The sequence below is a fragment of the Gigantopelta aegis genome, chromosome 3, assembly GCF_016097555.1.
Source record: "Gigantopelta aegis isolate Gae_Host chromosome 3, Gae_host_genome, whole genome shotgun sequence".
NCBI lineage: Eukaryota > Metazoa > Mollusca > Gastropoda > Neomphalida > Peltospiridae > Gigantopelta > Gigantopelta aegis.
The window spans coordinates 86,787,170-86,799,458 of NC_054701.1; the positions used below are offsets into that span (position 1 = coordinate 86,787,170).

The 12,289-nt window shown below is 36.2% G+C and overlaps 1 protein-coding gene across 2 annotated transcripts in view; it reads right to left on the bottom strand.

The window, feature by feature from the left end:
• Nucleotides 1-789: 789 nt before the first annotated feature.
• Nucleotides 790-12,289, bottom strand: part of LOC121369244 (DNA repair protein complementing XP-C cells homolog) — a 30,540-nt gene continuing 19,040 nt past the window's right edge. For both annotated transcript variants that reach the window (XM_041494200.1, XM_041494199.1), the window contains exons 13-22: nt 10,560-10,617; nt 8,062-8,173; nt 7,478-7,522; nt 6,973-7,014; nt 6,452-6,541; nt 5,609-5,690; nt 4,920-5,013; nt 4,281-4,374; nt 3,427-3,516; nt 790-2,516 (exon numbers count right to left, since the gene is read on the bottom strand). In XM_041494200.1, coding sequence (XP_041350134.1) covers nt 2,379-2,516; nt 3,427-3,516; nt 4,281-4,374; nt 4,920-5,013; nt 5,609-5,690; nt 6,452-6,541; nt 6,973-7,014; nt 7,478-7,522; nt 8,062-8,173; nt 10,560-10,617 — 845 coding nt within the window. In that variant the 3' untranslated portion in view covers nt 790-2,378. The remainder of the gene's footprint in view (nt 2,517-3,426; nt 3,517-4,280; nt 4,375-4,919; nt 5,014-5,608; nt 5,691-6,451; nt 6,542-6,972; nt 7,015-7,477; nt 7,523-8,061; nt 8,174-10,559; nt 10,618-12,289) is intronic.

Here is a 12,289-nt window from a genome sequence, read left to right on the forward strand (position 1 = left end):
GAGATGAAGATTTATGGATGCAACTGTCAGTGATATCAAATACGATCATGGTAGGCAAAACATTTTAATATCACAGAATGTGTTTAAACATGTTACCTCGGAAACTGAATATACACATAAATTGAGTACATGTAGTTGTATGCAAAAAAGCAAAAAGACTTCACAAAACACAAGAACATTGATGTGTAAAAATCTGTTAATATATTCCAGTTAAACCATATTCTGGATGCTGTGATTGTTTATATGTTGTGTGCTGTGTATGTGATACAAGTACCGTTTTCCATTAATGCGATTCCGGGCTTGATAAATCATGCACATTTTTACAAGCTGATTACAATTTTTTAAAATTGACATCAAAGAATACTACCGGCCTCGGTGGCATCGTGGTTAGCCATCGGTCTACAGGCTGGTAGGTACTGGGTTCGGATCCCAGTCGAGGCATGGGTTTTTTAATCCAGATACCGACTCCAAACCCTGAGTAAGTGCTCCGCAAGGCTCAATGGGTAGGTGTAAACCACTTGCACCGACCAGTGATCCATAACTGGTTCAAAAAAGGCCATGGTTTGTGCTATCCTGCCTGTGGGAAGCGCAAATAAAAGATCCCTTGCTGCTTGTCGTAAAAGAGTAGCCTATGTGGCGACAGCGGGTTTCCTCTCAAAATCTGTGTGGTCCTTAACCATATGTCTGACGCCATATAACCTAAATAAAATGTGTTGAGTGCGTCCTTAAATAAAACATTTCTTTCTTTCAAAGAATACTTTTAAGCTGAAGTAAATATTTTGTGTTATGACATTACAAGATGAAAAAAAATTGTCCAAGGATCCACTTATTGTTCAGCACACTGAATGGCTTCACACAGAATCACGTATATCAAAAATGTACTGTATATATGCACTATGGATAAACTTGAAATCGCATTAATGAAAAGCTGGCCTAATAATGAGTAATGCTGTTTTGTATAAGAGACATGTACGACATGTATATGTATAATGCTACCCAAGAGTATTAAAACAGATCATGCTTGTTCTCCGTGTTGTCGATGTTTCATACCCTGGATAGTGGCAAGTGCAAAAATTCTGTCTCCTTCAAAACATTACGTTTTTCGCCAACCACTTTAATGATTTTTGCCATATAACCGAAAGAGAATTGTTCAAAGATGATCTGGATGCAAGAGGGAAAATCCCCCACTCCTTCCCACTGTCTTAAATACAGCCCAGTAGCACAGATATAAGTAATCAATTCTCAAAACTAAAAAGTTTAAAATACAAACTACTGCAGTTGCTTACAGACCAAACATCCTGCTTTTAGGATTGATGACAAAGTTTGATACTGGTAACTGGCCTTGGTGGTGCTGTGGTTAAGCCATTGAACTACAGGCTGGTAGGTACAGAGTTCGCAGCCTGGTATTGGCTCCAACCCAGAGCGAGCTCTCAAGGGCTCAATGGGTAGGTGCAAGGCTATTACACCCTCCACTCTTTTTACTAACCACTAACCCACGGTCCTGGACAGAGCTGAGGTGTGTACCCAGGACAGCGTGCTTGAACATCAATTGGATATAAGCATGAAAATAAGTTGAAATGATACTGGTAATACAATGGCCATGATGGCGTACAAATTAATATACACTGCTGCCATGAAGGTGCACGAAACTATCCATCATCTTGATGGTGAAGAATACATCTACAGGCATTATTTAGGATAATTGGACCTAAGGACCCCCACAATGAGCAATTCTTTTGAATAGTCTATTCCATTTTCACCAGGGACATTTCATAATTCAACAACGTTTTCTGTATCTCTATTAAATATTTAATAAATAATTAAAATACATTGGATACAAAAATGTACATGTTTATAGTCTTTCATAATTACTTCCCTTGCAAGGTTTTCATCATATTTTATAGTTTGCTATCAAGGCTGCTAATGACTTAGCATGTTTTATATTCATACACTGTTGCATCACTACACCAAAATAATTAATGCTGTTCTTATTTACAATGGAATATATTGTTAAAAAAATTATTTGTAGGAAATTCTCCAAAAAATATTTACAATGAAATGTGTAAATGTTGCCAGGTGCTTTCCACAATATATTGTTTTAATAGAATGTTAGAATACACTCACAATAAATTATTCTGTTTTTTTATTTCTTTTATGTGATTTCCACAATAAAATGTTACACAAGTGCCTCTGGATTTCACACAGAAAATGTTTTAAACACAAGTTTCTGTTGTTAAGTGTCCTCCACAATGAAGTATATGAATGCCTTTGGATTTCACAAGGAAATGTTCTACATGCATGTATCTCTGGCAATACGGTCAGCACGAACAAATGTGTCATACTATGTTTTTCCCATATTGGAAGATTTTGTATGAACATTATATTGTCTCCACACTACAAAGTCTGGATTTTTTGTTTGATTTTTTCTTTTTCTTTTCTTGGTTTCTTGGCCAGGAACTCTGCACATCGTCAGCTTTCTTCCCATCCTTTACCACCTCAATATTCACATCTGCGGCCTAGAAAATTAAATACAACTGGTAAATAGTCTGAAAAATATTTAATATTAGCTCAAACTTTTCATTGATTTCTTGGAGACAATTGTACCATATTTTTTTTGTTGGTGACAACACATTTTCTTGTAAACAGGAACAGCATTCATTATTTTGATGTAGTCATGTGATAATATATTAAAGGGACATTCCTGAGTTCTCTGCAATTTTTAAGATGTTATGGACTAACAGACTTTTTAACATATCAACTATATTTTTCTGCAAAAAAATATTAGTGGCTGTATATTAAACATGTTTCTGATCGTTCTAATATTTGTACTAGGTTAAATTTCATTTTATTTCCAAAAATATGGGGTTTTATCGTACATACAAAATTATTTGAAGACAAAATCCAGTTTCGACTTCTTACAAATATTAAGACGATCAGAAGCACAATGAATATACAGACATTGATATTCTAAACAAGAACATATATTTAATATGCAAGTTTAATCGTAGAAATATTTGATTAGTCGGAGACCTCTTACAATGCAAAAAACTCAGGAATGTCCCTTTAATATAAAACATGTTAGCTGCCTTGTTTCGGCTACCATTTCGCTGGGCTATTTGGCACTCGCCAAATTCACCAATTATGAATTTAAAAACAGCTGGAGAATTTTATTTTAATTTGACAAAATAATTTCATGTAATAACAATGTTAGAAAATAACTAGGTTTTTGCAATTTTTGAAGTTTAATAAATAATTTGGTGAAATTTCCTGCCTGCACAGAGCGAGCCCCGATTCCTTCTTTATGTTTTTCATTACAAAATAATATTTTTAAAGTAAAGCAAACCAGATAAATTCTACCTAAAATAATAATTTAAAGTTTGGGAGTTTTAACATGAAAATGGATGCAAATCCGTGGCAGTGACTAACCTCGAGATCAAACTGTTTCTTCAGTCTGTCCCCTATGATGAGACTCCGCGTCAACAGTTTCCAGTTGTCAAGTGCTCTCTTGTGGCGTTTCTAATCAAATTAATAATAAACTTGAAAAACACAACAAACATACTCTCCATTAATTTACATAGTATTACACACTATCAAAATTTAATTGTTTAGGCAAGTACATTTTAAAAAATATATATAATTTTCTTTTTTAAGTACAGGTATTAACTTAAAAGTATCATAGATGGAATTAAAAATTAAGGATTTTTATTATTTATTATTTGAAAAATTGACAAAAGTGTTATGCATAGAGAATATGGAATGATAAAACTACATTGAGAACTAAATATAGAACATTTGGGTAGTGATATTTCATTCAGAATTTCACTACGAGTGTAGTTATAAGTGGAACACTGAAGACAATGTTTTTTTCCCAACAATTACTCTAAACTGGTTTAATATGGTAATAACACTCAATCCCCCCAAATCCCTCAACATTTGGGCTAAGTATTACAATGGGCCTATACTGTGTACTATAAAAGATGATCTATGATTGGGCAGATTGAGCTAATTTTTGTTCCAGCCAGTGCACCACAACTGGTATATCAAAGGCCATGGTATGTGCTATCCTTTCTGTGGGATGGTGCATATAAAAATCCCATGCTACAAATGAATTTTTTTTTAGCTGGTTTCCTTTTTAAGACTGTCAGAATTACCAAATGTTTGACATCCAATAGCCAATGATTAATAAATAATGTGCTCTAGTGGTGTTGTTAAACAAAATAAACTTTTTGCACGTTAAACTTCTTGAACTTGAACTAGTTTAGTGTGTGTGAAATACAGACCTCGACTTCTCTCATGAGTTGTATCTCCTGATCTTCCTCCCAGGCCACCTCTAGAGCTTCCCTGTGGTCTATACACACAACCCAACCATCCATCCTGACAAAAACACAAATAGCAGATGTATAGTTCAAGTATTAATGCAACCATCGTGATTAAAACGGCAAAAGATTAATCACAAGTGAAAAAATATTCTTAAATCAATAGTAAGCCAAAGAACTCATTCTACTGATGCATCTCTTTTGACAAAAGCATGAAGAGATAAGTCACAATTGCAGATATATTCGTTTCAACTCTACACTAAGATGAAGAATTTGTTCAGTATTAGGCCTCTCCTTCACAGTCAAGCTGTTGATTGCAAACATAGTTTATTGTACAAAGAACAAAAGAATTGGGCACAAGTTAAAGATGTTGCTCATGGTCACCTCATATTTGCCCAAAGATGGAAAGAAAAAGAGTGTTTCTACACTTGTCTTCAGTTTACTTTCCTAGTTTTTATGCCTATTCTCATTTGGTGCTGCAATTCTTATCTGAATTTTCTTGCATGCAATTATTATCAGGTGAATGTGTAATAAAAATTGATAACCAACAATGGGTATAAAAACACCCACTGTATATAGTATTAAATAAAACTAGTAACATACAGTGGGTGAGAAAAACCACTGTGTGTGTCCCATCCAACCATTGCAGCGACACAGTCAACTCCAAGCTTCCGTGCAATTCTGTTCAAACCAGGCACTGAAAAAAAAAAAAAAATGTTTTATTTAACGATGCACTCAACATTTTTAATTTGGTTATATGGCATCGAACAAAAAAGATAATAAGAAGGAAACTTGCTGCCACCACTCCATGGGCTACTCTTTTCAATTAATTAGCAGCAAGGGATCTTTTATATGCACCATCCCACAGATAGGATAGTTGTCTAAATACCACAGCTTTTACCACTTGTGGAGCACTGACTGAAACGAGAAATAGTCCAATGGGCCCACTGATGAGGATTGATCTTAGATCATCTGTGCGTCAAGCTAGATCCCACCCCTAGGAACTACCGTAAAAGACAACACATTGAAAACATATTTTATTGTCCAAAGAACAAAAGAATTGGGCACATGTTACTACTGCAGTGTCAGTTAAAAATAAAGATGACCATTATTCAATACCTACCACAAGTCAGAAATAATTCACTTTTCATTGGACTGTTATTTCATATGAAAATATATTTTAAAATAAAAGAATCTATGAATAAAAAATAAAAATTGGTGGTAAACTATAAGATTCTAGTCAAAATAAATTGTCCTTTCTAGAGTTCAAAGGCAACTGTTTAGTGTCTTACATTTCACTTGTACAGTTCCAGCTGGGAGCATCCATTCTTGGAAGAGTTCAAGGTTACCATAAGCATTGCGAGGGATCTTCCCCTGAAAAATGAGAGTGAATTGATTCTAAGGGAAAAAATATCTACAATGTCCGATTTAAATATTGCTTTTTGTGACTTACATCACCAATTGGAACATTTCAATGTTGTTTTTTTGGAGTGGATTTCATAATTATTTGTCCTTTATCAAATGACAGTACACAACTTTATGATGCCAATTTTAATCATCATGCAATGCACCACAAAAAAGAATATCATATTGCTCCTAAAACTAGAAGAGTTGTTTGTACCTTTCATTTTGAGCTCTGGTTGCTTTCAACTAATTTACAATATTTCATGTAAGTATGTACATGTATTAAGTAAGTATGAAGCAAACCAATTTTTTTCTGTTGTCATGAATGCATAACATGACCTCTCACCAACTGCATTTCTCCCTAAACCCATGGAGTAGTCCAAACCTTCCACTAAGTCTAGTGCATCCACAGCTGGTCACATTAATACCTTTTTATCACCCATCAGTTTGCGGAGGATATTAAAATGGGCACCGTATATTTATCTGTGCATTCAAAACCATTCAAGATAACTTCATAAAACTTCATAAAACTTCATGTACACATATTAATCTATCCGTCTGGTAATGCTTTTTACTATAAGGGAGTTTTCATTTTTGATATTGTTTTCTTCTTTGCAGTCACTTGGTTGACTTTTAAGATAACTGGACCAGTCTATGGGGAAAAGGGGAGGGAAATGTAATAGGTGAAAGGTCAGCTTCATGTATGAGACTTTGAGAGGAAAAGTGCATACATCTATCACAGGTGGAGGAACGTATATTTCGGTCTGCCAGGGACCAAACAGTTCCAAGTCAAGAGCATCAGGGTCGATCTTTGGTACCTTCTGTTGAAAAACAAAACATTCTTCAGAAATATAAAACATCATTCATGTCATAGCATGAACCTAAAATGTCAAAATCTTTGTATTTTCAAAAATAACTTGTAAGTATTAAAAATGTTTTCATGGATTCTGAAGAAAAGAAAGAAGGGATTAAAAATAATAATCGTTATTTATTTCCCTTTACAGTGTTCACATATATGTCCATATTATCTTTATCAAAGTTTGTTACATTCACTTTTTCTGTAAGTAGTGATAATAATTTAATGTTACACATATCTTGTGCATCATAGTGGACTTCTTTCATACTGTTTGCCCTGCTAAAAGTAAGCTTGGTATGTTCTTGTTTCATACCTCTGGAGAAGATCAAAATGATCAATGATTTCAAATGAACATAATTACCGTTAACAGAATAAAGTATACACAATAATACTAACCCATTTACGAGATTTAACCATCTTGTAGGCCTCTTCACCTAACTGTAAAATGAAAACAAAACAACATATTTTGATGACATTACAACTTATACCAAAGGCTTTGGAACTGAATAATAGGCATGAAAATCATAAACTATATTTAAAATACCTTAAGTTTATTTTAATTCACAATTTCTGTTGCATGTATTACAATAAATGCAACTGAAAAGTTTGTAAAATTAATGTTCAAATAAGTACAGAATTATAACCTTTGTCAAAAAAATATTATCATTCAATATATTTATTTGCAAAATTTGTTTAGCAATTTTATCTATTTTACTTTGACATAATTACATTTTGTCTTGTAATAGCAGAAGACAGCCTATTATAGCATGTGTTGGTTTTCTTCTTTTTTAAATTCACAAAGTTCATTGTATGATACAGCCCCCATCTTCCCTTTCCACAGTTACGAGACGTACAAAATTGCTTAACAAAGCTGCTACTTGAAAATGAATGAGAAACTTGCCTTCACAGATCTACCTTCCTTCAGCCAGTTTTCTCTGGAATGAAGCTGAAAGAAAAAACCTAATATTGATTTCTAAATTATACAACACTTCTCAGTTGTGAAAAAACCATCAACACAATACAATATTAAATGGTTTCCAAATACAAACAATCCAAACATAACAAACATTAAGAAACAGTTCAAGCATATTTCATTAATACTGGCCCATTAATATTAATAGTAGAATATTTTAAGATTGAACAGCTTGCTAGGATGGCTATAGGATTACCGAGTAGGGGGAAGGACAAGAATTCTAAAATGCAACCTTATCAAATTGCTCGTGATGGGACCAACAATGAGTAAGACTCAATTTCTTTTAGACTGTAAAGTGCAATAATGTAAATTAAAGTATAATTGATGCACTCTGACATTCTGGGAAAAGAATCAATGAAAAAAATACAAAACAAAATTTACATAACATTATCTAAATTTGATAGAAAAAATGTGGACCTTTGGTAATTTTGGGGGATGGGGGGCATACACACCCGACACACAAACCCTGTATACGGTCCATTAGTTATAATATGTTACTGAACAGTACATACCGTATGCACACACTCGCGAGCATAGATGGGTTCTCCTCTAATGTATCCCACAGGGACAGCCGAGTTGGGGTACAGAGCTTCAAACTTGAGAAGATGTCGTTTCAGCACATACCTTTAAAATATATCTAGAATGTTGATTATTAATAAAATAAAAATAAATCTTAATCACTGACAAAAGTCAAAATTAATTAATATTGCTAATCTTATCTGTATCTTGGGGTGGGATATACAGCTCTTACTTGATGAGAGGTCGGTCTAGGATCCCCTTCGGTGGACTCACTGGGATATTTCTTGTTCCTTGGAGCAGGATATACAGCTCTTACTTGATGAGAGGTCGGTCTAGGATCCCCTTCGGTGGACTCATTGGGATATTTCTTGTTCCTTGGGGCAGGATATACAGCTCTTACTTGATGAGAGGTCTGTCTAGGATCCCCGTCGGTGGACTCATTGGGATATTTCTTGTTCCTTGGGGCAGGATATACAGCTCTTACTTGATGAGAGGTCGGTCTAGGATCCCCGTCGGTGGACTCATTGGGATATTTCTTGTTCCTTGGAGCAGGATATACAGCTCTTACTTGATGAGAGGTCGGTCTAGGATCCCCGTCGGTGGACTCATTGGGATATTTCTTGTTCCTTGGGGCAGGATATACAGCTCTTACTTGATGAGAGGTCGGTCTAGGATCCCCGTCGGTGGACTCATTGGGATATTTCTTGTTCCTTGGGGCAGGATATACAGCTCTAACTTGATGAGAGGTCGGTCTAGGATCCCCGTCGGTGGACTCATTGGGATATTTCTTGTTCCTTGGGGCAGGATATACAGCTCTTACTTGATGAGAGGTCGGTCTAGGATCCCCGTCGGTGGACTCACTGGGATATTTCTTGTTCCTTGGGGCAGGATATACAGCTCTTACTTGATGAGAGGTCGGTCTAGGATCCCCGTCGGTGGACTCACTGGGATGTTTCTTGTTCCTTGGGGCAGGATATACAGCTCTTACTTGATGAGAGGTCGGTCTAGGATCCCCGTCGGTGGACTCACTGGGATGTTTCTTGTTCCTTGGGGCAGGATATACAGCTCTTACTTGATGAGAGGTCGGTCTAGGATCCCCGTCGGTGGACTCATTGGGATATTTCTTGTTCCTTGGGGCAGGATATACAGCTCTTACTTGATGAGAGGTCTGTCTAGGATCCCCGTCGGTGGACTCATTGGGATATTTCTTGTTCCTTGGGGCAGGATATACAGCTCTTACTTGATGAGAGGTCGGTCTAGGATCCCCGTCGGTGGACTCATTGGGATATTTCTTGTTCCTTGGGGCAGGATATACAGCTCTTACTTGATGAGAGGTCGGTCTAGGATCCCTGTCGGTGGACTCATTGGGATATTTCTTGTTCCTTGGGGCAGGATATACAGCTCTTATTTGATGAGAGGTCTGTCTAGGATCCCCGTCGGTGGACTCATTGGGATATTTCTTGTTCCTTGGGGCAGTATATACAGCTCTTACTTGATGAGAGGTCGGTCTAGGATCCCCGTCGGTGGACTCATTGGGATATTTCTTGTTCCAGACAGTGCACCACAACTGGTATATCAAAGACCGTGTAAGTGCTGTTCTGTGTGGGATGACGCATATAAAAGATCCCTTGCTTCTAATGGAAAGTTTAGTAGGAGATTTCTTCTCTAACACTGTATGTCAAAATTACCAAATATTTAACATCCAATAGCAGATGATTAATAAATCGATGTGCTATAGTTGTGTCATTAAACAAAACAAATGTTTTGTTTGTATCTAATTATTATTAAGATTACAGACAACAATAGTAGCTTAATTGTGGTTTTTGGTTTTATTACAAAACACATTTCTCCAGCAATACCTTTTTGTCAAAGCATTTGTTTTAACACTGAAATATGAAAAATAATTCAGCTCCTTTTGCATTCCATGTTACGGTAACCATGGAAATGTGGAATGCCATGTCCACTGATCATATTAAAAATGGATCACTCAAGTTTTTTGTAAGCTGATATTTGAAAAAACAAACAAAAAACATAAGTATAGGATATATTGAACAGGGAGATGTGTGCAGAGGAGACGGGAAAAACGGTAAAAGAAAAGGAATATTAATGAAGGAAAAATGTTTTATTTAACGATGCACTCAACACATTGTATTTACAGTTATATGGCGTCAGACATATGGTTAAGGACCACACAGATATTGACAGAGAAAACCCGCTGTTGCCACTTCATGGGCTACTCTTTTCGATAAGCAGCAAGGGATCTTTTATATGCACCATCCCACAAACAGGGCAGCACATACCACAGCCTTTGATATACCAGTTGTGGTGCACTGGCTGAAACGAGAAATACCCCAATGGGCCCATCGATGGGGATCGATCCCACACCAACCGCGCATCGAGCGAGCGCTGTACCACTGGGCTACATCCCGTTCTTGGAATATTAATGAAGTGAAATATAACGTAATAAACCAGTGAACTAGAAAATACATACAATGGGTGATTCTTGAATTCTCCAACTGTTTTGGGCAGTGGTTTTCTCAACAAATCATCTACAAAAATAAAAAACCCTTCCCATTACATATAATAAAATAAGAGTTTACAGTTAATATTTACAGTTAGTTCAATCACTGGACCTATGAATTTAAGCTAAATTTACAAGTTTCAGATTTTAATATGTTAGTTTTTAAAATTCTAATATACAGTGAAACCCCTCAATACCGGACATCCATGGGACCAAGTAAAATGTCCGGTTTTCAGAGGCGTCCGGTTTTCAGGGGTCTGCCTGGACGGAAATACCTTCCGTTCTCCATAAAATAGGGAAAGTGTTAAAGTGTTTTAAAACAAGAACAACAAGAATATGTTGAAAAATGGTGCATTTATGAGCATTTAGAAAAATAAAAACATCCATGAGAGTAATATTGAATAAAAAATACATTAAAAAGACCACAAATTGTCAATCAATCGATAAATCGGCCTACGTTGAGAAACGTATCCATCGATGTCTGTTTTTAACAATGGTTGCCTGCGTTAAACTTTCTAATTCCTGTACATGCAATAGGAAACGTTCATCTTTCTGTATTGCAAAGTCCTTTAAAATCTGAAGCATGTGCAACATGTCAGGATAGCTGAGATCGTTTCCCGGAACAGATACATCTTGTTCGGATTCGTTATCGCTTCCGTCATTGGGTATTTCGTCCCCACGGAAGTTGGCCACTAGTTCTCTCTCCCACTCGTTTGTGCAGTCTTCAATCGGCACGTCATCGTCGAAGCTGTTCAAGATGTCAGTGCCCACGTCGGCAGTGACGAGTTCGCGTGCTAGTCAATCTTTGAAGCAAATCATGAGACATGTTTGTGAAGGATCACATTTAAGATCTTAAAACACACTCATAACTTAATAAAGACATCTAACCCAAACCCGAACTCCGCTAATGTTAACCATAATTACAACACAATCAATCAAGCTTGCGATCAGTCCTTTTAATTGTTTATTGTCAAGTTGCTAATCTTGCCTGCTGAGCGGTACCTGTACTGTATGCAGCGGTGATTACACTGATAACAGCGATCTCGAGCATGCGCATATTGCACTAGCCATCGGTGTTCACAGACAGGTGGGCGCCATATTGATTGGTATCGGTTTGATCGTCCAGTTTTAAGGGGTAGGATTTACACTAAGTTGACACATTGGGACCGAATTGTTTGTCCGGTGTTCAGTTTAGAGGGGTTTCCGGTTTAGATGGGTAAAATATAGTGTTAAAAGATGTGTAAGTCACGGGACCGCGGAAAAACGTCCGGTGTTGAGGGGGTCCGGTGTTGAGGGGGTCCGGTGTTGAGGGGTTTCACTGTAATCAGATAAATTTACTTCAAATGTAAGAATTTCTCTCAATATTTTATTTTATTAAAACATACATACATGTGTAACACGCGAAAATAGGATCAAATAGTAAGCTTATATTCAGAAAATGTGCTCGATATTGTGTTGTGATTCATATTTCTAAAACATTAAATAACAGTTTCTAATTAGCTTTTTATTAGCAACTTTTACTAATCAGAAGTTTGAAAATAAAATATCTGCTGTTATACCTCATCCACCTTAAATGTTACGTTTTTCTGACAAATATTAAAGGTTGTAATACTTTTTAAATCTTGTACTACATCAAAAACTTATTAACATGGGTATTGTCTGGTCTGAACATGAGGAGGTTCTAATATGAACTTAGCAGA